Source organism: Leguminivora glycinivorella, chromosome 13, assembly GCF_023078275.1.
Source record: "Leguminivora glycinivorella isolate SPB_JAAS2020 chromosome 13, LegGlyc_1.1, whole genome shotgun sequence".
Taxonomy (NCBI): domain Eukaryota; kingdom Metazoa; phylum Arthropoda; class Insecta; order Lepidoptera; family Tortricidae; genus Leguminivora; species Leguminivora glycinivorella.
The window spans coordinates 16,028,050-16,054,614 of record NC_062983.1 but is presented as its reverse complement, the minus strand read 5'-3'; the positions used below and the strand labels follow the sequence as shown (position 1 = coordinate 16,054,614).

Here is a 26,565-nt window from a genome sequence, read left to right as displayed (position 1 = left end):
ATGAAATTTCGCGTAAATTTTATAATAACATTAATTGCGGTAAAGTTATGGTTTATTAAGTTAGAAGCATTTTTTATCTGTATATGTGCAACTCGTGCTCGAAAAAAAAGTCATGTTTTCAAATATTTTGTAACCAGCTACCTTTATAACTATAGTTATTCAAAAATAATTATAGCAGGTTTAATTTGCTTTCAAATGATACCTCTTACATATGGATCCGTAAAATAAGAACTTAAAAATATTGAATACTTTACTACGGTCAGCGCTCATTTTTATGCGACCGGCGGAGTGACCACTACGAAACAAAATTCGTAATTTAATGGTTATATTATCACTTACCAATAAAACTTATATTTTTAGAAAGCTCATGAATAGCGGCGTAAATTTTATAATTACATCAATTGCGGTAACGTTATTGTTTATTGACTTAGAAGCATTTTTTACCAGTACTTGTGCGATTCATGCTCGATAAAAAACACATATTTTCAAATATTATGTAAACAGCTACCTTTAATAGTATAGTTAAGTGTAAACAATTATAGTAGGTTTAATTATCTTTCAAACGATACCTCTCCTATATGGATCCGTAAAATAAGACCTCAAAAATATTGAATACTTTACTACGGTCAGCGCCCGTTTATGCGACCTGGAGGATAACCCCTGCCAAACAAAATTCTTAATTACATGGTTATATATTATCATATACCAATGAAACTTATATTTTTAGAAAGAGCATGAATAGACGCAAAAATTTTATAATAACATCAATTGCGGTAAAGTTATTGTTTATTGAGTTAGACGCATTTTTTACTAGTACTTGTGCAATTCATGCGCGATAAAAAAACAAATATTTTCAAATATTTCCTAAACGGTTACTTTTATGAGCATAGTTATTTGAAAACAATTAAAGTAGGTTTAATAAGCTTTCAAATGACACCTCGCACGAACAGATTGGTGCCATAGGACTCGAGATGTGAATAAATATCTATGATGGTCGGTCGCCATTTTTCCCCCCCTTTTTCTCGACCCGTCCCCCCCTCCTTAAACTAAAACAGGTCAATTCGTAATCTGGAGAGGACGAGGAACATATCCATACCTGTTTTAGGTATTTAGAAGAGATGTCGACGAAAATCGTGAAGGAGACGACTTGTGGCCAAATTGGCTCTAGACTAATGTAATCAAGTGTTTACATAATTATATTATTGTCTGAGTAACCCACAACACAAGCATTATTATTATTAAGCTATCATGGAACTCAATCTGTGTAAAAATAAAGTCCTACCTATAATATTTCTTTCTTTCTAACTTTCTAGTGTCACAGTTTATGATAATTAGTACTTTATTCATGAACAATACAGGATTTTATCTACCTTCCTGTATAGTCATTGTTTCCCACTATACTCTTATTATAACTATCTGCTTATTCAAGTTATAATTTCCTTTTTTTGAGGTGTAGATAAATTACCCATGAAATTACTGTTGTTTTAATTTCACATAGGTATATTTCTTCTTTCCAGAATAGTAAGTAAAGTTTCTAAATTAGCATGACACAACTAGAAATTATTTTGCCTATATATACTGCTACTGAAAAGTCTGATAACGCTCTGACATGCCACAAAATTCACAAGCCCGCCCTCAATAGTATACTGAAAAATAAGTACAGAACTATATGTGCCTACTTATGAAATCATAGACTCTGGTTTATTTTAGAAATGTTCAGCTGCATCATTTATATCAAAGCAACACAAATTATGAAATACAATTTGAGGACTTTTAGTAGTAGGTAATAATACTTTAAAAAACATTTTGGTGTCAAGAATTTATCCCTGACCGACATGAAAAATTTAGGTTTAAGTAAAGTGAATTTCAAGCAGATACTTACTATGATTGTTTGTATTACTATTTAGGATAAAATCTTTATTGCTTTCATGTTGGTTAGCTTTATGTATTTAATTAGCTGAAGTACATGCTTGATTGTCAACTTTGCCTTTGCACTAGTCAAACTCAAGATTGCATCTCTCTACCCGGAGTGTTTATGAATAATATGAATTCACGTTCATCCCACTGTTTTACTAAAAGCCTACTGCTGCTGCTAAAAACAAATAATGCTATGCTGGTAGAAACAAATAAATTCTCATTCCTATGCCACTGGCATAAGTCAACTTCGCTGTGTCACCGACATAGGAAGAGGATTATTTTGGTCTCAAACTTTGTGACGCCAGCACTGAACATGTTAAATGTAAATAATTTAAGTTGACTACTGCAAAGTTTTTGCATTATAGGTTTATGAAAAAGTTATAAAAGGAGAAATAAAACACAGGTAAGTAGGTATGAACAGAAATATTATAATAACACTTTCTTTACATTTTTTCACTGATATCTTATTATGCTGTTGCCTAAAAGTTGTGTAGATTGTCCCAACACATTTGCTTCACACTAAAATACTTCATTTCGGATGTCTCATGGACGTGTATAGTTTAAAACGAAAGTTGATTCCTGTCGCGAGATACGATTTTGAAGGTCGGATTTTATACAATGTTTGTCGTTATTCTCGCCCTGATTTCGGATGTCATAGTGGATCCACAACTTTTTCCAGGATATTTATCATTTTATTCGTGATTCCAAATATACCAAGACCCTTTTAAAGACTGTATTGTCGACAAATAGTTTTCATTATTTGCTGTCGAGTTTTGATCTCATAGGACGCACTTGTGAATTTCTTACAGCATCGATCTGATTGTATATTCAACTGAAGCTCATTCTGCACTCGATCTAAATATAAACACACATTTATCAACAAAATAAATTAAATTAAAGGTGTTTACAAACACAAATCGTCGCGCAATTAAAATAACCTTAAAAACCACTCTGGTGTGTCACTGTCACTTTTGTATGTTCAGTTACTTCCACATTTTTACTGTTTTAAACGTTTTATAAGTATTTTACATTGCTAATAGCTCAAGTTATTTTAAAATAAGCATAAACTCGTGAAATACGGGACAAATTCAAAACATTGGCCGCCATTTTGGTTCCTAGATTTACCTAATACGAGCCGTTAACCGGTGCTCTGGCACCGGTTAAATGAATCGTAACCCTTTTACTGACGGATGGCATGGTGCAACGCAAATATGGACTTAACGGTCGTCGGAGCCATCTTTAACGATGAAGGGGGCGTCAAAGTGTGCTGGTGCAACCGGCCCTTAATTGCAATACAACGCGGCATTACTATTAGATCTGCATTCGTTGTAACCTCAATATTCTACAATGCATTTAAAATCGCATGTTATTCATATGTATTATTTCTTTTTTTTAGCTCCTAATAGACGTGAAAGACGCCGCCGTGGTCATCGGAGACCCGAAGCTGCAAGCCAAGATGGTAGAAGCTTCATCGGCCATCAAACGAGACATCGTGTTTGCGGCCAGTCTATACACCACTCAGAAAGAAACTGTCTAGATGTTAACAAATTATACCAATTTATTATATTTTTTATGAGAATAATAAAAATCTTAAAAATATGTTTCATTTCTTATTGAACTTCCGCCCAAGATTTGGTTTGTATACATTGATTTAAAACGTAGTGATTCAATGTTCTTTTATTATGCCCTTTCCCGTGCTTGAAATAAAAAGCTGCTAATGATGTTAACATACAACCACACCGCACCAAGGTCATCCACATAGTATCCTGTAAAAGTGGGAGCGAGAAGGAGTTAATTTTTCTCGCTCTCGATGTTAAAAAATCCAAGGTTGCCCTATGGAGCGATCGTGTGTTAAGCCGGGTACTCACTAGCGAGCTGTAACTGTAACCGTTGCATGACCTGTTACCAAAAAACATAGTGTGTACGTGGTTCGCAAAGCTCCTGCGAGCGGTACGCGTTGCTGCTCGCAGCGAGCCGATGTTTACAACGTACTCATTTCCGAACCTGTAACGTTACAGGTAACCGTAACCGTTATTGTAACCAAAACCATAGTGTGTACATGGTTCGCGAACCTCCTGCGAGCGGTGCGCGTTGCTGCTCGCAGCGAACCAATGTTTACAACGTACTCATTTCAGAACCTGTAACATTGCATGTAACCGTAACCGTTACTGTAACCAAAAACATAGTGTGTACGTGGTTCACGAGCCTGCAACGAACGCAACACGAGCGGCTCACAGCGAGCCGTTAGCTACTGTCCATAACAAACTTTATGTAGGTAAATTGGTGCTGGGTGTTACAGGCAAATTTCTAGGACTTATTTAGCTGCATTGCTGTTTACGATAAGATTCCAACCTTGCCTACAGATACAAATGGTGTACTCCATTTTATTAGGCTAATTACCGATAATCCATTTGAAACAATATGTTTATTCTTTTCCATAACAAAGAACATTAAATAACTAAAGTTCCATAATTTCAATTTGTTTGTCCGAAACTAATAAAAACTTGTCCATCAAATATTTTGCGGATTGCGGAACTCATTTGAAATTTCTGAACGATTTTTTTCACTTGCGTGGAACGAAACGTAATAAAAACGTCATCAATATGATTGTCAAATTTTAGTGAAAAGGAACGTCGTATTGGACTCGTTTTCTCATAAATATCTCTCTTCAATGACTTGTGTAAATTCATTGTTGTTGAATTTTTAATGACGGAACTACGGTGGTGATTGCGCGGAAACGTAGTGCATAAACGTGTGCGTGATAGCTCGTGTCGGTCGGAGTGGAAGGACATACGCTGATGACACGCTAACTATAAAGTGATTATAAATCAAAATGATTCAAGACGAAGAGTATGAGTTGCTGGTGACGACCCCAGAGCGCATAGCGGCTCTGGGGTTCAAGCCGCAGAAGGAGGTTCTGACGAACCATGTGTTGCCTTATGCGGGGGAGCTGGATGAGGAGTCTACGAGGTTTCTGCAACAGGTGAAAACGAATCTCGCGAAGGCTGTGATGTTACGCGAGATGAAACCGGCCTGCGGCGTCTGGTCTTCCAGGTTGATGAAGTAAGCTTACTATTTTATTATTTTTATCTCAGTGGAATATGCCCACATTGCCAACTTTTAAATTTATTTTGTATTCTTAAAGTTTTGAAGTCAAAACATGCAGGGAAAATATGATTAGGTCTTGTATTATTGTCCTTGAGTTGATAATTAATATTTATCAACATTTTCCTGTTGATTTAGAACAAAATTAATGCTTAGATATGATTCCTGTATAACAGAAACATACAACATACCCAACAGTTTCTATAATGCCTACAAATCTGCCAGTCTAGTAGCTCTTGATTATAGTAAACAGTATAATTAAAATAAATAGTGAAGGTAAATGTCCAACTTGTAGATATAAACTAGTTAGATCACTTCTTTAAGTATTGGCTCTCTTAATATTGGTTTTGTAATGCTAATAATAAACTCTCAATATGCTTGATTTGATATAGAACTAAATGTCAAGTGATACTTAGAAAAAAAAAAAAAAGATAAGTTATAATCAGAGTCCTGTGAAAAAAAGGTTGTAAACCCCTTACTACAATTTTTAATTTCATGAAACTGTCATTGAAAACTATTCTTCCTACTACTAAAATTAATTTGTAGTTATTCATTATTTCATTCAACCTTTGGCAGTGTCTATGTTTGAAATGTTCTGGCGCGTGCCCAAGCTTCCTGAACAATACACCTGTTTGCATCATAGTGAATGAAATAATAATGATACAATGCAGTTATCCTGACCATAATGATAACATTGACTTTTTATTTGATATAAACAGTGATTTATATAGTATTGGCATGTAGACTGTCCATTATCCATTAAAATCTGTTTTCTTTTTTATTTTATAGGGCATTCTTACACAGATTGAATAAATCCCACTGTAAGCTCAAAAAGGCTTGGGTTGGGAACCCAGACAGTGATATATTACATTTTGCCCCCTTATCTGTTTGTGAACAATACAAATAAATAAATATTGAGGGACTTATTTATTTATTGTATGGCTTTTACACACTTATTTTTTACCATTGTTAATGCCCATTTACTTAACAACAGTGAAAATTGATCTAAAAATGATAAATTACATCACATGTCCCAAATTCTCACACTTTCTTGTTACAATCTTTCTCACTACTTTATAACACCCACATTTTCCTTACCAAGCTCTTTGCTCAGTTTATATCCCAAAATGATGAGTTTTCTTTATTTTGTGTGCATATCTGGAATCTATAAATATGATTTGGAACAAAGACTTGCATGTGTGCAGTTTGGCAACACATTCTTTTGTTTCACATGTATCTTTGTTACAAATACCTAAGGACTGTTTGAGTGGGAACTTGAAACTTTCTAAACATAGAGTATACTTTCAAGGATTCTTAACTGCCACAGCATTTTACAATTCTTCTACAAGGTCCGGTCCAAAAGTTTCCACCCCACAAATATGGCGGAAGATTAAAAAAAAAGTCTGAATATCATTATGTTCGTCATTTATTCCACATTATATAATTCAATAGTCTATATAAAAGAAAATTAATGGAGTGACAATGTCTGGTGAAAAGGCGCCTACAACAACCCTGGTCACAAACGCACGAAAAAAGATAATGGGGTCACATGGTCAATTACCTTACCACAGCTCATGGGAACTAGGGTCAGCAAGTTAGCATAAAAACCTAATCCAAAGAATTGGCATAGGCACTGACTCTTAGAAAAAAAAACACACTTCCTCCCCTAAAAATAACGATAAAATATCCTAATTGACTTAAACAGCTCGAAACAACTCATTGGTATGGTCCTCAACCTTGCAATGAAATGTATACTTACCACTAAGCTAAGTTACTAATGATCCGAATAAAAGACAATTATATTTAATCATATTGTTGTTTATTTTCAGATACCTAAGGATATATGGGCTCAAGTTCGGGAAAGAAGACCACATTGCTCTCATAAAATTGGCCTTTGAGTTGGTGCTAATACCAGACTTGGAGCCATGCAAAATACACAAGTTTGCTACCCTGTTCATCATGCTTACAAAGTAAGAATAGAATAGAATAGAATAAATTTTATTCGTAAACACACAAAAGAGAAAAATATTACAAATAGGAACACATAAAAACGAGAAGGTGCCACGAAATGGTTTAACCTCAGCATATTGCTGGCGACTTCCAGCGCTGATCTTCCGGTTAGACCATTCGGTGAAAAACAATCACGACAGGTAACATGAACAATATTATAGAAAACAACATATTACACACAAAAAAAAAAGATATTACATGCTTTTTTAAAAACTATAACTACTACTGAACGAAGGAAGGATACTTATCTCAATATTTATGCTAGAACTAGAAGAATATCTGTAAATTCAATTCTTGTTTTGAACTCTAATAAAAGTAATAAATCTTAATGATGGCTGGCGGATCTGGTGTATGGGTGTATGACATCCTTCCTACATCTAAAGTGAAAACGCTCTTACTCTGTGGGGGCTGCAACTATGTACAGTGAGCTACGAACATTCATGAAGAAATTATGAATTCATTGATAACTTCGCAATGCACTTTTGCAGCCCACTACATACAGCCATGTGATAATAGATTTGATGGCAAACAAGCATACAGCCTACCAGAACCTGCTGGACGAAACACTGGAACGAGACTGAACTACCAAAGAATTCTGTGACTGATCACAGAATACTTTGGTAGTTCCAGGCATATTTTATTAAACTCTATTTGTTTTATTCTAGGAAAAAGCACTTGGTGTCTCCCGAGGAGCTTACGCTTCAATGGCGTCCACTCTACGATGTAGGCAAGAAGATTTTCGCCAAGAACGCCACTAGTATTGGCCTCTACCATTACCTCACGTAAGTACCCTCATAGATCTGAGAGTAACTTTTCACATACGCGGTGATCGTAAAATTTGATTATTGATTATGGACTATCTCTGAAATACGGTCGAGGAAATTGATTCTTTAGCAATTTGCGGTTCAAGTACATTTGGTTGACACATACTTTGTGATACTCACACACACACACACACACACACACACACACACACACACACACACACACACACACAAACGCGCATTCACACTCACTCTTATCCTGGAATAAATACCTAGTTAGTTTTTAGTTTTAACTTAGAACTTAGATATGTAAGTATTCTCTTTCTGTAGCAATTCGCGCCTGTAATTGTAACTCGGTTGTAATTTAATTTCCTACGGGACAGGCATTGCCTAGTGTAGGAATCACGCCAACTATTGGTAAGGCACAAAAGGTCTACTTTTCAAATTCACTGTGTATAGTTCTTTAATTTAATGTTGTGTATGTATGTGAATTTGTAAAGTTAAATAAATAGGTATGTTTTATGTATACTACTTAAGTTCTAATAAACGGAATAATGGAAATTGTTTCATCATTTAAGCAACTATATCAAATTAGCTACATCATGACACGATACATACCTACCTACCGACGTGTGACTAATGGTTGAACGTAATTGATAAATCAATTTATTCGTGACTATTGTTACCTACGCAAGATGATGATAATACGAACTTTATAGCTACTGTTTAAATTTTATAACTTTATTTATCGCACTTATGGCGTTTTTTCGTGTTACTGGATTTAAATTACATATCTCCTTAAATACTAGATAGCTTAGTAAATAATGTTTAGAATCGTGTCTATCGCGAATTATTTATTACCTTTATTTATCTATTATTTGTTATATTTTGATATATTGCTTACTAACTTTAATCCGAGGCATTCTCTAGTATACAAATTCAAATCTTAAGTTGACTTGATTTGACGACCGGTCTGGCTCAGTCGGTAGTGACCCTGCCTGCTGAGCCGCGGTCCTGGGTTCGAATCCCGGTAAGGGCATTTATTTGTGTGATGAGCACAGATATTTGTTCCTGAGTCATGGATGTTTTCTATGTATATAAGTATTTATATATTATATATATATCGTTGTCTGAGTACCTACAACACAAGCCTTCTTGAGCTTTCCGTGGGACTCAGTCAATCTATGTAAGAATGTCCTATAATATTTATATTTATTTATATTTAATTTGAGTTTTTTAGGGATACCATTTTTTTATACTTATACTTTGGTTGGCGATTTCTTATCACTGAAAAGTAACGCAAGAAAAAGAAGTACAAAAAGAATTGTCTGTACGTCTATTTATTTTTGTACTTCTTACTCTTCTTAGTCTATCAGAGATTTTTCTAATCAAGAAAGTATGTCCGACACTGCCTGTACATTTAAATATATAATTGCCTTCTAGGTCTTAGTCCAGGCAGTTCATAGATTACCTACCTACTTATTTATTTGCTGTATCTTCTTACTTAGGGCCAAAGACTAATAATTTTATCGTCTATTTAATGATTACCTCTTACATTTACACAACAGAAGCGACTAGGTATTATTAATTATAATATAATTAAAATTTAAAGGCAAACCATGAAATATTTAGAATTTCATGCCATGAAATATTTAGAATTTCATGGTATACTGAAATACCTAAAAAGGTGCGTGCAGATCTAGCAAGTATAACCTCTTTCTATATTAAAACACCAATATAAAGAAGCGAACCGTTCACAAATCGGCACGTTTGCTAAATTTGAACGCACCCTTAATAGCCGGGTCCACACAGAGTGAGGGCACGTCGCGAGGCAATTTCCTCGCGCGGCAAACGTGCTAGACGTGCCTCGCGCGAACACATTGTCTCGCATTCTGTGCATCCGGTTATATAATTCATCTGTATCTAGGCCCAACCGTGGCACTGGAGGCGGTATGCTCGATATGATACGCAAGTTCATATCAGGGAACGGGCTGGATGACGCCCTGAACATGTTCGGAATGGCCCTGCCTGGAGATGAGATGCCTACGTAATTACATTGATTCGCTTTTGTCATCCTTGGTGGCAGGGCATCATTTGGTCGGCAATCATTTGTTTTTAATTTCTAGCCAGGTAGAAAAGGCGGGATATTGTAAAATTTCGCGCGTTTTTCTGCTCATAAAATGGTTCTTTGACTGAAAATTGGTACTCGTTAATTTTATCTATTTTTGTGGAAGAAAAATTAAGTAGAAAGAACTCCTAGTAAATAGGCTTGTACAGTAAACTATAATCTATCTTCCGCAAACCTCCTAATGTATTTATATTTGACGGTGGATTAAAATTAACGATTACCAATTAAAATTCAGTCTACACTGAAGATAATCTGTGTCGCTGGACATAAGCTGGATTCCATTTTCATCGGCGAAGTTGCTGTTTGAGTGGATGATCGAACGTTGTGTGTCAAGAGCGAATATGAAGAGGCGTCCAGGGGCCTATTGCATAACAATTTACTTACAACTCTTCAAGCGGTAGTCCCCATTCAATTCCTTTTAGAAGAAAGAGAGTTCCACTTGTAATACAAGTTGTAAATTGTTATGCAATATGCCCCAGATCTTGCAAACGGGCTTGTTTGAAAGAAATTCTCTGGATTCGCCAGGTCTGCAATAGGCCCCAGATCTTGCAAACGGGCTTGATTGAAAGACATACTGGACGTACTTGTGGGTAAACATCTATTAGAATGGCAAGAAGTAAGAGAATGTGATATGAATGGAATAGAGAATGAAAGAGAGGATTTAAGAACGAATGTAGAAAAAAAAACGAATGTAGATCTGAATGGTCATATGCCGTCATGATGGAATCCAGACTTATTTAAGCAATTTAACGGCAACGTATGAAAATATTCTGTCGCGAGGAAGATTTTCAATACTGTTGTTTCATTGTCAAAGCTGACCAAGTTTGTTGACAATATGCATTATATACCATTAAAAATGTACCCAATCATCATTTCTTCACGATGTGGTGGCAGAGGTAACGGTGGTGCCAATGGTGGTAGAAAGCATGTGTGTGTTTAGTGTAATATCAAAGTAAATAAGAATTTGTGCTTTTATTTCAGATCTTTGGAAGGATCTTACATGTCCATGGTGAAATGCGCAAGAAAGTAAGTATCTATAATTGACATGAATATCTCCAATCATACTATAATGTCAACTACTGAAATTATAGCCTGTCAAATATTAGAATATTAATTTTAGAATATTATGACTAAAGAACTCTAGCAAAATCTGAACACTAAGTATTTTGATTGTGACTTAGGAAATGGCGCGTGTTTGTGTTTTATATTTTATTTTATTTACAACAAATAGTGCAAACAAAACCATAATTCTTAAGATTAAATGTAAGTGAAACTCATCTCATAATTCTAACCAACCAAATATTCCAGATACTTCGAACTAAGCGCCACCAAAGAAATGCTCGAAGAATTCCTACCCCAAATCCACCCATGGTCCACGGATACCCACATGATGGGTCAAATGACTGGGTTCCTACCCGTGGGACTGTACCCTAAAGATGCGGCATATGGACATGAACTGTGGTTCGACAAACTAATGGCCTTATGGGATACATGCTACAACTCGCCTTGTGGGATTTCGGTGAGTAAAAGTATTAAATACAGTCAACACATACTTAGGGATCACTTATTTCACAATGGGTCAAATGACCGGGTTCCTACCTGTGGGGTTCTACCCTTAAGATTCGGACATGAGTTGTAGTTCGACAAACTTATGGCACTGTCGGATACGTGTTACAACTCGCATTGTGGGATTTGGGTGAGTAAACGTTGTAAATAACGTCAACTCAAACTTAGCGATCACTTACTTCATGATGGGCTAAATGACTAGGTTCCTACCCGTGGGACTGTACCCTAAAGATGCGGCATATGGACATGAACTGTGGTTCGATAAACTAATGGCCTTATGGGATACTTGCTACAATTCGCCTTGTGGGATTTCGGTGAGTAAAAGTATTAAATACAGTCAACACATAGGGATTACTTACTTTACAATGGGTCGACTGACTGGGTTCCTACCCGTGGGGTTGTATCCTAAAGATGCCGCGTATGGGCATGAACTGGGGTTCGACAAACTCATGGAACTGCGGGATGCTACAACTCGCCTAGTGGGATTTCGGCGAGTAAAAGTTCTAAATATAGTCAAACTAGACTTAGTGATCACTTACTTCATGATGGGTCCTATCCATGAGATTGTATCCCCTATAACTGCCCCCTGTGGGGTTGTACACTCGCCAAGTGGGATTTATAGTAAGTAAAAGTGTCTGTCGACGTGCAGCGATACTGACTCGCCCGCGTGCATGCAGCTTCGACTAAGGACCCTTAAGACGATACAGGAGGGGTCAATTCTCCATACAAACGCTCTCGACTATTTCCGCCCTGGTTTTTGAAGATAGAGCACTGATTTTTTCAACACAGATTATTATTATTTTGATCTGTGTCGGACCGTTTTTATTTTTTTGATATTCTTATTTTTAAAGACGCCAGAGCCCATCACCATTTTCCAAAAACGGCCTTATTGATTATGCCGCAAAAAAAAGGTGTGGTATTCAAAATTGGTAACAATTAGCAAAAAAAACTAAACGGTCCGACACAGATAAATTCATTGTTATTCAGATTCTCAAATTTCGTTACGATTGATTAAGTTTTGAAGGAGGAAACAGTCGAGAGCGCAACCTCGATTTTAAAGATTTTTTCGCAATATCTTTTAACTGAGTTGTTCTGAATGGACAATTTTTTTTTTTATAAATCTAGTTAATAACACTAGTATATTTAACTAAAATTCCCAAATTGAAAGGGGGTCTCCTTTCCATTTTAGCATTTTCGCTCCTGTAGCGTCTTAATTATTTGACATGCACACCACACGTCTCGCCCCGCTGCGCGCCTAATAAATAAATAAATATTATAGGACATTCTTACACAGATTTACTGAGTCCCACGGTAAGCTCAAGAAGGCTTATGTTGTGGGTACTTTTTTTTTAATACTACGTCGGTGGCAAACAAGCATACAGCCCGCCTAATGTAAAGCGGTCACCGTAACCTATGGACGCCTGCAACTCAAACAGTGTTACATGCGCGTTGCCACCCCATTAGAAACCTGTACATTCCCTTTTGCTGTGTTAAGTACACAGCAAAAAGGAGTGTACTCAGACAACGATATATATAATATACAAATACTTATATACATAGAAAACATCCATGACTCAGGACCGAATATAAATATAAGCGTGCACTCAGGCCTCACACTACTTCATATTCTGTGATAAATGTCTGTTTTGTTATTTAATATAGGAATATTTTGACAATTATTTTATTTATATGCACTATAATATGAATTCAACATATAAGTATACCGGAATAATATACACTCATATAAAGTCGTGTACTTAATTACGGCAGTCAAAAAAAAGGCTACATTAAAAGACAAACTAGATTTTTTCTTAGTATATTGGAAAATTATATAACAATTATACCCATAACATCGAAAAAAATAGTACATTCCTATATTTAGCGAACGCTATTGTGATACACATCAGCCAAAACCTGACTGGTGGCTTGAATCCAATATGCAATATGATACCCGCATATTGTGTTGAAAGGCCACTGACTGTCTATTGTGTCCGAACGAATTAAATGTTATGCAAGTAGAGATATTTTGCTTTAGTGCATGTATTGAATCTTGAGCGTACATAAAATTTCAGCAACGCAGCATACAACGTTCGTTTGCTGACATGAGATATAGCATTGTCAAGTTACAATGTTTTACAAGTTTTCATTCAAAGATAGCTTCTAAGAAATTAATAGAAATTAAAAAGATACATACATACATATAATCACGCCTGTATCCCATAAAGGGGTAGGCAGGGCACATGAACTAAGATTCAGTGCCACTCTTGGCAAAAAGGGAAGAGCCGAAAAGATACAGTCACAAATTATTTAATAATCATATTTACTTAGCCCGATTAAAAAAATACTACATATAAAAAGTTAACTTCCCTACTACAGGAAATGAACAAAATACTTGTATTTCAGGACCTAATGACCCTATTCTCCGGGCTAGCCAAAAAGAACCCCGGCACAGTAGACTGGAGCCCCTACGTGCCCAAAATGTTCACCAGATTCCTGCACGCGCTCAACCTGCCCGTCAACTATAAGGATATGCAGTATTCCAAGAACCATTCGCTTGGTAAGTGTTTACTTACTCCCAAGAGGGGTAGGCAGAGCACATGAGACTGCTCAAGTTTCAGGACCTAATGACCCTATTCTCCGGGCTAGACAAACAGAACCCCGGCAAGTCGCTACGTGCCAAAGATGTTCACCAGATTTCTGCACGCTCTCAACCTGCCCGTCAACTATAAGGACATGCAGTATTCCAAGAACCATTCGCTTGGTAAGTCTTCAATACAAATACACCATAAGACTGGCGTCCACTTGCGCCGAATCGAGCCGCGTCGAATCAAGTATTCAATACATGAACGGTGAATTCGATTCGACGGGTCGCCAATGCACGCACTTTCATAGTAAATGCAGATGGCGGATTATTGAGATTCGACTCAGCGAGCCTAGTGGACGCCAGCCTTTATTTACAGTGTCACTCACAAGATGGTACGTACGAGTACAGTCACCGGCATAAATAAGTGATGATTTCTGTACCTTGTCACATTAACATCTTGTTTGAAATGTCATACGAAATTGTCAAATGATTAAAAGCGACAAGGTACAAAAATCATCACTTATTTATGCCGGTGACTGTACTATCAAAATAGCGATACTGTAAAATGATTTTGCCTAAAACTATTTCTGCTCTTTATATTTCGTAGCATCTCATATTACTTCAGAAATCGACAAGCGCTCCGCCTAAGTCCGTTTTCACATTATCCGATCCGATATCGGATTTCGGAAGGGAAAAAATCCAAGATGGCGCCTGTAATGTATGGGATATCGGTCAGACACATCTCAACCAAAACCCCTAACCTTACCCTTCCAGACACCAAAGACATGGCGTCCTGGATCGTATGGACCATTAATCCGGACGGGCTGACGCTGAAGCATCTCCGTTGCTTCGTGGGCGCGGTGGAGAGTTACTTGCACAGCGCTAATGCAGGTCGTTGGTCGTATCGACTTAGAGATCTGCTTAGGAAGCTCGCTAGGGAGTTTTTGAACAGGTAACACTATCACATTATTCTTGTTTTATGAAACTATAGGACCAAGAGCAAATTGCTCAAAATATTCTATTTATCGTAATAACGGATGGTAATCAAATGTCTGTATCAGAGTTTTCGGTCATTCTCAAGACGTAAGGGCGAAGTCTAATAACCGCGACTCATTTGTTTTCAGTGGAATTTCAGTTCTAATTCAAATTTATCAGAATTAAAATTCCAATGAAAATAGAAGCGTCGCGGCAATTAGAATATGGACTAGACGATTGTGAATTACCGTTTTATGGTTCTATGTTGAGTCATATCTGGTACACAAAAAACCGGCCAAGAGCGTGTCGGGCCACGCTCAGTGTAGGGTTCCGTAGTTTTTCGTATTTTTCTCAAAAACTACTGAACCTATCAAGTTCAAAACAATTTTCCTAGAAAGTCTTTATAAAGTTCTACTTTTATGATTTTTTTCATATTTTTTAAACATATGGTTCAAAAGTTAGAGGGGGGGGCGCACTTTTTTCCTTTAGGAGCGATTATTTCCGAAAATATTAATATTATCAAAAAACGATCTTAGTAAACCCATATTCATTTTTAAATACCTATCCAACAATATATCACACGTTGGGGTTGGAATGAAACCCCCCCCCCCCACTTTACATCCCTACATGTAAAGCTAGGGGTACCCTAATAAAACATTTTTTTCCATTTTTTATTTTTGCACTTTGTTGGCGTGATTGATATACATATTGGTACCAAATTTCAGCTTTCTAGTGCTTACGGTTACTGAGATTATCCGCGGACGGACGGACGGACAGACAGACATGGCGAAACTATAAGGGTTCCTAGTTGACTACGGAACCCTAAAAAATGAGTGAGGAATTACTCGATGCTGTCTCCCGCTTAACTGCAGCCGGCCTAGCGGAAATGACAATATTTGGCGCTAGACTCCGACCGAAAAGCAGTCTGGCTTTGTCGCGTCAATACGGAAAAGCTATAGATATTGCTAGCTACTACGATATTATCGTAAGCGTTTGTGCATTTGGCTACTTACCCTGGTACCGACCGAGTTCTACAAATTTTTAGTATCCATTTCTGTTTGAACGTCTTTGTAACCGTAGCTTTCTTTCCCCCAGAGTCCGTCGCGAACGCGAAAAGCGCTACAAAAACAGCTGGGAGAACAAAACTCCAGAAGCGTACAAACTGCGCGACGAAGACATCACAGAATTCGTCAACATCACCCTAGAACCGACCCTCCAAGCCGTCTACAGCCGCTCCGGTTCCTTAGACATCTCCATCGCTTTGCAAAACCTAGCCACACTGCGACCCGCTGTCGTAGTACCTCCCCTACTTGAAAGACTAAGGACTTCACTAACTTCCCTAACAGAACCTCACAGGGTCACCGCTGCTATGTCCGCGGTAGCTGCCGTGGCTAGACCCATGCTCCAAGGCGCCAATGGAGACTACCCTGAAGGCCCGACACATGTTGTACCTTTACTACTAGCTGTTTTACCTGGCTTAGACCCTAATGATATCAAAAAGACTCTAGTGACCTTGCACTTCATACTGATCTTCAGTTGGATGGTCCCGTATATAGATTGCAGCTCCGCCCATGAACACTGGCCTGATTTGACCGAAGAGGAGTTACTTACTTGCGAATCAACAGCTCAGTTCGAGGATTTCGTACTAGTCTTCCTTGATAGATTGTTCACGATTATAGAATCCAGTGTGATGGAGCATGTTCGTTTGGATACTAAGGAATCTGACTGCGTTCGCAGTAAAACTGATGCGGTCATGGAAACTGCAATTTCATCGGCTGCCACAGCTGTTTTGATGCAATGCTCACCGAAAATTTTCAAAGAAGCTTTGAAAAAGTTTAAGGCTTTCGCGAATGAGTCTACATATGAAACAAACGTGTCTGGTAGCATGATCGGTGTGTTACTAAAAGTTTTCGCACGCATCGACTCCGAATCGACACTAGCCGCGTTCGTGCCAGACTTATGCGAAGAGTTGAACGAATTGCTATCAACAGAGGAAGCCATTCGAGACGAAAACCCTCAAAGAGACTTGTCATACAGTTTGGTGTTGCTCATGAACGTTGTAGAATGCGATGGGGTGGTGCTTTTGAAATACATTCCGCAGATAATTCCAGTGCTGGATAAAGCGCTGAAACTCCACGCTAAGTACTCTTTAATCCGTGCCTGTGAGATCTTAAGTCATATATTTACTTCGTTATGTTTTGTGGACTTGAAAGAATGGAGGAGTAGTCCTAAAGACTACGGATCGGCGCCGCAGACTTGGTTGCCTATTCGGGAGTGGGGGAGGGGCTGTTTGCTGAAGGAAGCTGATTTTAAGTGGCACGTGCCTAGTGAGGAAGAGGCTGCGTGTGCGCAGATGCTTGTTGACAGGTGCGTAAAAAACTAATGGGTCAATCCGCGGCTAGAGTAACATGAGTCACGATTTTATGGCATGTTCCATTTGGACGTAGTTACGCAATAACGTTCCAATCCACATGAAATTGTAATTAAGTTTTAGACCTTGTATGAAAAACAAAAGTCTTTCATTTCAATGACAATTTCTGATGGATTGGAACGTTATTGCGTAACTACGTCCATTCTTAATTTTAGAACTAAACGGGACTTAATCGCGTAAACACTTACATTTAAGTGAGTGTGTAAGTCCCGTTACGTTCCATTTATTCACGATGCAAGTTCAAGTGATAATCTACATACACATACATACATACAATCACGCCTGTTTACCAGAGGGGTAGGCAGAGATCAGGGATTTCCATTTACTACGATAATCTATCTCTAAATAAGTGTTACTTTCCCGATATATGCATAGATCATTTCATTTGCAGCTGTAGTTCAAATAAATACTTTTGTTTATGATTGGTGGCGTTTTCACATTTTCCGATCTGACATCGGATGGAGGAAAGATGTAAAAGATGGCGGTTTTAATATATAGGACATCGATCCTACATCCGATATCGGATCGGATAATGTGAAAACGCACTTAGGGTCTAAATTCACTTTCACGCAAAATTCATCATATAATGAACATAAAATCTCTGACGACAAAAATAGTAATAGTAACACAGGTGGATTTTCATATGTTTTGACTATTCCGCGCTGTTTTGGCACAGTATAATAAAGAGTACTATCGTACAGTATGGCCACTCCCGCTCCCCGCTGAAAGTGCCGCTCACCCCCTCTCGGTTACCTCACAGTTACCGCCTGTCAAAAATGCGATCAATTGACCTGTCATATCTCACTCATACAAGCATGGTACGCGTTCACCTACACGAGCTTAGACTGTGCTAGGAACGCGCCTCTTTCATATATTTGATCGCCAGTGTCCGAGATGTGGTTTTGGCAAGAAGTAGTAAAGAGATTCGGTTCATGTTTATTTAGGTACGGTCAACCAATTGGAACCCTAGGCCACTGTAGAACTATGTCACAGTGACGTTATAAATCAGATTGTAAGAAATCTCGTACTGCTTGTCATTTTGACATGGTTGTAGAGTGGCCTAGGGTTCCAATTGGTTGACTGTACACTAAACTTATCTAAGGATTAACAATTAACATATTACAATGAATTTAACCTCTCCACCAGGTACCTGAAACCGGAACTAGGTCGTCTACGCCAATGGCTGTCAGGCGAAAGGGAAATGTGCCGCGAGCGAAGACTGCGTTGTTTCTACGTGATCAACGCCGTACTCTCCTGCAGCACATTCCTACCGCCGCCTGATGAAGAGCCTGTGACCCTGTAAGTCTTCAAATATTTATTTTTATTTATTTATTTGCTACACCAATCTATCCCTATAAGCTATAGGAAAGACGCCTCCATGATATGGCCATATCGTCACTACTTTGAAAAAATCTCGTATCTCACACTGCTCCTCAAAGTTAAAACGCAGTAAGTCTATATGCATTGCATACATTATAAATTGAAATAGATATCATACATGAAAGAAAAAACGACAAGGCCCACTGGCTTAGCCGCGTAAGCTGACCCGGGTTCGATTCCTGGCTCGGCCACCAGTGGGACTTGTCGTTTTTTCTTTCATGTGTGATATCTATTTCAATTTATAATTTATATATAGTAGTGTGACTACTTGGAAAAAAAAAGAACAAATCAAAAAATATTCAATAAAATAATTTGATTTGTTCCCTAGTCGCATTGCATACATACTTATTACATTTTTCTTTTCATTGACAGAAGAAGATACAAGTTTCTTTCAAAGTAGTGACGATATACGCCGCAGACCGGTAGACCACGTCATAAACAGGTGGCTCAATCTCACTGTCCAAGGCCCTACGTCACGCGGCCGCGGTAGGCCTCAGAAGCGCTGGCTGGACGTGACAGCGGACATGCAAGAGAACAATCTCACACCTGGCCGCGTAGCCGAATGGCATTTCTGCGACGCGAAACGAAGGCGAAAGGTAGTCTGGCTCTGTCGCGCCAATACGCAAGAGCGATAGAGATAGATATCTACGAGCGTTTCGTTTCGTGAGCGTTTTTGCCCTTCGGCTACGCACGCGGAGGATGCCGAAGACCGGGCAAAATGGAGAAGACAGCAGGAAAGCGGATCCTGGCGCTAGGCCGGGAAAACGTTAGGTGGATGAAGAAAATGTGCTATACTATCCCATTGAGTAACTGTCGTGGTAGTCCTATCCATATACTAATTATAAATGGGAGTGTGTGTCTGTTTGTTTGTCCGCCTTTCACGGCAAAACGGAGCGACGAATTGTCCTGATTTTTTAAGTGGAGATAGTTGAAGGGATGGAGAGTGACATAGGCTACTTTTTGTCTCTTTATAATACGAGCGAAACCGCGGGTAAGAGCTGCTGGTAATATAAATAATAAAAGTCTAGCTTAATTTGAGCAGTTCACCAAATTATCTACTGTGTGTCTCGTTTATTTTGGAAGTCCTAAGCTACCAACTTCGTTTTATTAGAAGTGGCGGATCAGACACAAGCGGTGTGGCGTCTCTCATAAGAATCTGTTTATTAACACAAAATTTAAATAACCACAAAACCTAACCACAAAATTTAAATTTTGAAAAAAACCCCCGACCGCGACATAGTGGACCGATTTTCATAAAACATGGCTAAGAACACTGCCTACTCCGCTTTCAAATAAAAAAAACTAAATCGAAATCGGTTCATCCGTTCGGGAGCTACGGTGCCACAGACAGACACACACACAGACAGACAGACACGTCAAACTTATAACATCCCGTCGTTTTTGCGTCGGTGGTTAAAAATTTCGTCATAGCACACGCTTGATAGCGCTTGATTTTGAAACAGCAGTCTTCATATTTCCTAAAAATATGTAATCATTCCATTCTTCCAGCATGGAATCTCTCGTGCCAGCCACCAGTCTTCCATTCACGAACGGTGTGAAGCACACAGTGACCCAGGACGGTGAAAATCTACGCGTAGCTCTAACAAGGTTACTCTTAGAGGTTCAAGCGCGTATGCTAGCTGACAAGACCGATGATACGCGCGGCTTGGAGATGCTTATACAGGTAAATATATAGAATATAGACAAGTTGCTCACAAAGAAAACCAACCCTTTTTATTTCAATAGGGATGACGACTACATAAAAAAAATGGCATTCTGTTTAGTCCGTCAGTTAGATCGTCCAAAAATACTGAACACATATTTTTCGCTTTTTCTAATTAATGAAAAATATAGAGCATCAAAGTTCCGAAGTGGGGGCTTGTGATGTCATTTCTAAGTAAAAATTGTAGCTAGGCGTGACGTCACGCGAAACTTCAACGCACTGTACCGTCATCATTTTTCGTTTAAGAGAAAAAAGAAAAAATACGTGACTAAAATTCTTTGATAATCTAACTGACGGACTAATTAGTTTTTTTTAGTCGTCTCGCCTATATTCTCGAACGGTGTGAAGCACACAGTGACCCAGACGGCGAGAATTTACTCGTAGCTGTAACAAGGTTACTCTTAGAGGTTCAAGCGCGTATACTAGCTGACAAGACCGATGATACGCGCGGTTAAGAGATGCTTATACAGGTAATCAAAGTCAAAGTTACAGGTCACTTGAATCATGGTATTGGAGCTATTTTCAAAGAAATCGATCAAAAAGAGTTTAAGATTTTAGTTGAGTATCAGCTGTATTTTTGACTAATTTTTAAAAAAAAAGTTTATTTATATTTTAAAGAAGAATAAAGGTTATTGTAGCATAATAATATAGTGTTATAGTAGAGTATTTTATCAGATTTAGGCCTAGAAAGTTATATGTGAGAAAATTAATGACGTGATGAAGAAATTTTAGAATAAAAGTTAGTGAGTGAAACATACATGAAATAAATATTAAAAAATATTTTGGTAATCATCCGCTACGCCTTATTAGTGGTCCCGGCTTGGGCAAGGGCTTGCGATACGGTATGGGACCCTGACCTGATCAAACCACTTTATCAGGATCCTAAGCAAGTAAGCCTGAAGGGCTATCTATCTACGAACTAACCCCCTTTTTGTTTTGTTTCTTTTTCCCTAGCTAAACCCCCCTTTCCCCAATACTGCTAATAGACCATAACTTCTCGATCTTTCTAATGTTTTATCGAAACACCGAGCAGTCGCTAACTTTTATAAGAACTAAGCAAGTCTACTAACTCTTCTAAGCTTTTGACTTTCCATCAGTGGACGGCGCTCGCATGCCACTGGGCCCTATAACAAACCTATGCTTTTTATTCCAAAGAATAGTTTGTTTCCCTAACCAACTTGATAGAATTTACCTTGAAAAACCAGTTAGCAACACTAAGTGTCCCGCAGCCACACCGAAAAATCAGAAATTGCTACCACAATTATTAATTTCACTCAAATAAATTAAATAATAAGAGTTTTTATAAATTACCAGTTTTACCACATATTTTAAGATAGTAAACACCACATTTAAAGTCCATTAAGACCATAATAGTAGTAGTTAAATTATTTCTCCACAATACACGTTGACCAATTATATTCCAAGACCAATCATAAAAGAACTCTACTTTCATAGAAATAGTGTGTGACTCTACCCTAATCCTATCGTTTTCCCTACTCTGGCATATCTGAAACACAGACCGTCACTTACCATAGATCTTGTGTTCAAAATATGCACAAGTGTATCCCTACCATAAGCTGTACAGTTCAGCCAGCGAAGCTGAGATAGGCAACCTATAGGCTTGAGTTCTGATCCCCCCCTCTGCTTTTGCCCGCGGGCTAGGGTAGCAGAGAGTAGATCGCCCTATCCGTGTATATATCCAGTATTCTAGGACACACCAGTACCAGCCACATGAGAGACCCAGCTGCGATCAACTTTACTTAGATGTGGATCGATCACAACCGAAATCCCCAGCGACCAACGCCAGCATGGACTAGAGCACCGAGTAAATAAATATAAATATATATAGGACCCCAGCCTCAAATACTGCCGACTTCAGTGAGCAAGGATTACTCCTAATGTCTTTCGTCAATCGTGAAAGTCCTCACTTCCATCTAACAGTTGGACTCTTTGAGACCGGTGAGAAAATACGCTTTTGTAAGTATAAAAAAGCGTCCAAGCCCCCACTTGGAACAAAAAGACCCCTAAACGCCTTATGTTTAACACCGCAAGGTATAAAGCGCTTAGCCGGACAACAGTCTGTCACAAACAATGATCTGGCTTATAACTTTCACAAAATAACACCATAAAAAATTACTAAATTCAATTTTACTGACCAACTAAATAAACGAATGAAGTTTCCTTTACGTGCTATAATCTAAGCTTAGTATTGCAAGAATTACTCCCTACAAAACCAAACACAGACTTATCTCCAAGCACCAGCCATACATCGACCCAGTCTTTGTATTGCTTGACGGCACTCAAGAAACAAAGCACAGAAAACTTCACTATACACATTAACTTAAATGTAACACTACACTATAAATAGAAAACTAAAATAACCCCACAACTGACAGTAAAGCAATTCCACCGTAGGTCTAAGTTCAACTGTACGACGATATTGTCCCCGCACAATCAAACAGAGACACAATTTCAAAGTTTACAATCACCCAGAATAACTTCCAAGTAAAAACAAACAGAGAAATAATAGCAGAACAACTTCACTCACCAGTATAACACACGAAAGCCAGAGACACTGTTAGTCTTGTGGATATTGTAAGAATGACGCGCGTCGGCTCGCTTCGACCCTTTTATAGCCTCTATCTCCGACTTAAATCCGACATCCGACATATCTCCGACCTAAATCCGACCTATCTCCGACATCCGACATATCTCCGACCTAAATCCGACCTATCTCCGACATCCGACATATCTCCGACCTAAATCCGACCTATCTCCGACATCCGACATATCTCCGACCTATCTCCGACATCCGACATATCTCCGACCTATCTCCGACATCCGACATATCTCCGACCTATCTCCGACCTATCTCCGACATCCGACATATCTCCGACCTAAATCCGACCTATCTCCGACATCCGACATATCTCCGACCTATCTCCGACCTATCTCCGACATCCGACATATCTCCGACCTATCTCCGACCTATCTCCGACCTATCTCCGACATCCGACATATCTCCGACCTAAATCCGACCTATCTCCGACATCCGACATATCTCCGACCTATCTCCGACCTATCTCCGACATCCGACATATCTCCGACCTATCTCCGACGTATCTCCGACATCCGACCTATCTCCGACTTATCTCCGACTAGGCGGCTATTAAATCGCGCACATAAGAAAAAGATCATAAATGCTTTGTTTACTAAGTCATACGCCCTACGTAATAAAGTTCACGATCATCACGCGGACGTTCGCTTATCAACACGTGCAGATTGCAGCTGTTTTAGAGAGAGACAGAGCTATTGGTATTGATACCTATGTAGTCCAATAGTGGAGTGTTCCGTAAATATTTTTACGTAAATATTATTTTGTGAAAGACTGTTTAAATCAATTTAGTAAGTGACTTCGCAATGAAAGATCACATTTGTTATTAATTGTTACATTGAATGATATATTCAGGAAGTATAATAATCAATATTAGTCATTATTACCTCTCTGACTTGTAATTGGAACCAAGACATAATATCGGAACGCTATGCAGTTGACAACTGTCAATGTCAGTATTTCGTCCATGTGAACGTAGTTTGTTGATAAATACGTTTTTCCAACCTGTTTTACATTAAATAATAGTGAATTTTATCAGTGATGACGTAACTAAACATGTGATTAACCATCAAAGATATTATTTGTTAAAATATTCAATGAAATCCCGAAGGAAATATGCACCAAAAAGTTGGTCAAGGAAAAGTTGATTCGCCGTAAGTTTTATATGTAATAACGAGTCCATTTCCTCGTCATAGACGCTTGTTCTGTTACAACATGGCACAGCTACAGGTGCCTTGGAGATGTTGGGAAAGATATATAGATATATTACTTTATTCGTATCCAAGTGTATGTGTCTGTTTGTTTGTCCGTCTTTCCCATTCCTAAAATAGAGGGAGGAATTTTCTATGGGCAAACACACTAGTCGTTTATATATTCGAATTAACCAAAATGTTAATATATTTCAAGCTAGTCACTACGGTATTCAGCGCTGTAAACTAGAGTACAATTTGGAATTTGTATCAGGTTTGGGAGCGAACAGTCGTGATGAAGGGGCTTCGCTCGGCCTCGGGACTAGAGGCCCGTCTTCGCTCGTACGGGGCGTTAGAACGGGCGCTGGATGGCCGCGGTGGCGTGGCTGGTGACGCTCATGGTGCCGCCAAGTTAAGGTATGTCAGGTATAAACTAAATAAGTCAGGTATGAAATTAATGAATAAAACGCTCTACCATTTATCGTCAAAGAAACTTTAGAAGTTATTTCCGGCTTGCACGGCACACCGATGTAGCGCAAAGTCGCTCTGGCAAGGTCGCCATGTACAACCTGCATATTAACACTTTTATCAAATTAGCAGCATACATATACAGTGACCGGCATAAATAAGTGATGGTTTCTGTACCTTGTCACTTTAACGTCGTGTATGAAATGACATACGAAATCGTCAAACGATTAAAAATGACGACGATTATTTATTCCGGTGACTGTACATGGCTGTTATAAAGTCTATTTTTTTTATGATATAGCGCGTGATGATAAGCGATCGAAGCGAAGCTAACCGACGTCGCACGTGCAACACATCTGGTGTGTACTACGTCCATGATCGCTTACCATCACCCGTCTGCTCGATTGCCTCTAAAAAAATAGAAACAATTTAGTTCTAGAAAGGTATAGGGACAAAGCAAGTAACACGCTCAAATCTCCTTTCCTACAGGACGTTGGTTGCAGACGGGGCCAGATTGCAAGACGAAGCGCGGCTAGACCTCGTGTGTGACGCTGGCATCACTCCATCGGCACTGCAAGCGCTCAACGCGCTGTATGAACTCTCCATCAACACTTACAGCTCGGTAAGTCATTTGAAGCAGAACGCTGGTGACAGACGGGGCCAGGTTACAAGACGAAGCGCGGCTAGACCTCGTGTGTGACGCTGGCATCACTCCATCCGCACTGCAAGCGCTCAACGCGCTGTATGAACTCTCCATCAACACTTACAGCTTGGTAAGTCATTTGATACAGAACGCTGGTGGCAGACGGAGCCAGGTTACAAGACGAAGCGCGGCTAGACCTCGTGTGTGACGCTGGCATCACTCCATCCACACTGCAAGCGCTCAACGCGCTGTATGAACTCTCCATCAACACTTACAGCTCGGTAAGTCATTTGAAACAGAGCGCTGGTGGCAGACGGGGCCAGGTTACAAGACGAAGCGCGGCTGGACCTCGTGTGTGACGCTGGCATCACTCCATCCGCACTGCAAGCACTCAACGCGCTATATGAACTCTCCATCAACACTTACAGCTCGGTAAGTCATTTGAAACAGAACGCTGGAGGCAGACGGGGCCAGGTTACAAGACGAAGCGCGGCTGGACCTCGTGTGTGACGCTGGCATCACTCCATCCACACTGCAAGCGCTCAACGCGCTATATGAACTCTCCATCAACACTTACAGCTCGGTAAGTCATTTGAAACAGAACGCTGGAGGCAGACGGGGCCAGGTTACAAGACGAAGCGCGGCTGGACCTCGTGTGTGACGCTGGAATCACTCCACCCATTCAAGCACTGAACGCACTATCTATATGAACTCTCCGACACTAAAAAGTAAGTAAAAAACCTAATGCAATATTCCTTTAATTTTTCCTCATTTTCTTCCAGTCTGTCCACGTAAACTTGCGCGTGATATCAAAGCCCTGATTACTATTATAGGGAGTAAGTGCCATGCCAATTTTAGGGAGCTGCACAAGTGCACAGGGACCTTGCAGTTGGGTTCCCGATCGTCCCCAGGCTCCTATGAGCCTTGGCAAATGCCGGGATAACGCAAGGATGATGATGATGAATACCATGAATTTGACCAATAAAGTCTAAAATCATGGTGAAATATATGAACCGTGAGGGGATACCCCCATTTGCCAGAATTTTATTTGCCATCCTATTCAACAA

The 26,565-nt window shown here is 39.0% G+C and overlaps 2 protein-coding genes across 4 annotated transcripts in view; both read left to right on the top strand.

Moving 5' to 3' along the window:
• The window catches only part of LOC125232308 (helicase SKI2W), a 44,733-nt gene extending 41,217 nt beyond the window's left edge, over positions 1-3,516 (top strand). The window contains 1 exon segment of the mRNA XM_048137934.1: positions 3,314-3,516. Coding sequence (XP_047993891.1) covers positions 3,314-3,454 — 141 coding nt within the window. The 3' untranslated portion in view covers positions 3,455-3,516.
• Positions 3,517-4,548: 1,032 nt separating this feature from the next.
• LOC125232491 (proteasome activator complex subunit 4B-like) overlaps positions 4,549-26,565 on the top strand; it is a 49,204-nt gene continuing 27,187 nt past the window's right edge. The window contains exons 1-13 of one of the 3 annotated variants that reach the window (XM_048138174.1): positions 4,549-4,980; positions 6,852-6,992; positions 7,698-7,814; positions 9,724-9,843; positions 10,906-10,950; positions 11,233-11,443; positions 13,894-14,047; positions 14,849-15,026; positions 16,145-17,416; positions 18,627-18,779; positions 20,370-20,544; positions 24,662-24,804; positions 25,345-25,477. In XM_048138174.1, coding sequence (XP_047994131.1) covers positions 4,751-4,980; positions 6,852-6,992; positions 7,698-7,814; positions 9,724-9,843; positions 10,906-10,950; positions 11,233-11,443; positions 13,894-14,047; positions 14,849-15,026; positions 16,145-17,416; positions 18,627-18,779; positions 20,370-20,544; positions 24,662-24,804; positions 25,345-25,477 — 3,072 coding nt within the window. In that variant the 5' untranslated portion in view covers positions 4,549-4,750. Of the gene's footprint in view, positions 4,981-6,851; positions 6,993-7,697; positions 7,815-9,723; positions 9,844-10,905; positions 10,951-11,232; positions 11,444-13,893; positions 14,048-14,107; positions 14,252-14,848; positions 15,027-16,144; positions 17,417-18,626; positions 18,780-20,369; positions 20,545-24,661; positions 24,805-25,344; positions 25,478-26,565 lie in introns of those variants that run through there. The other 2 variants (XM_048138175.1, XM_048138176.1) reach the window with 2 other exon arrangements.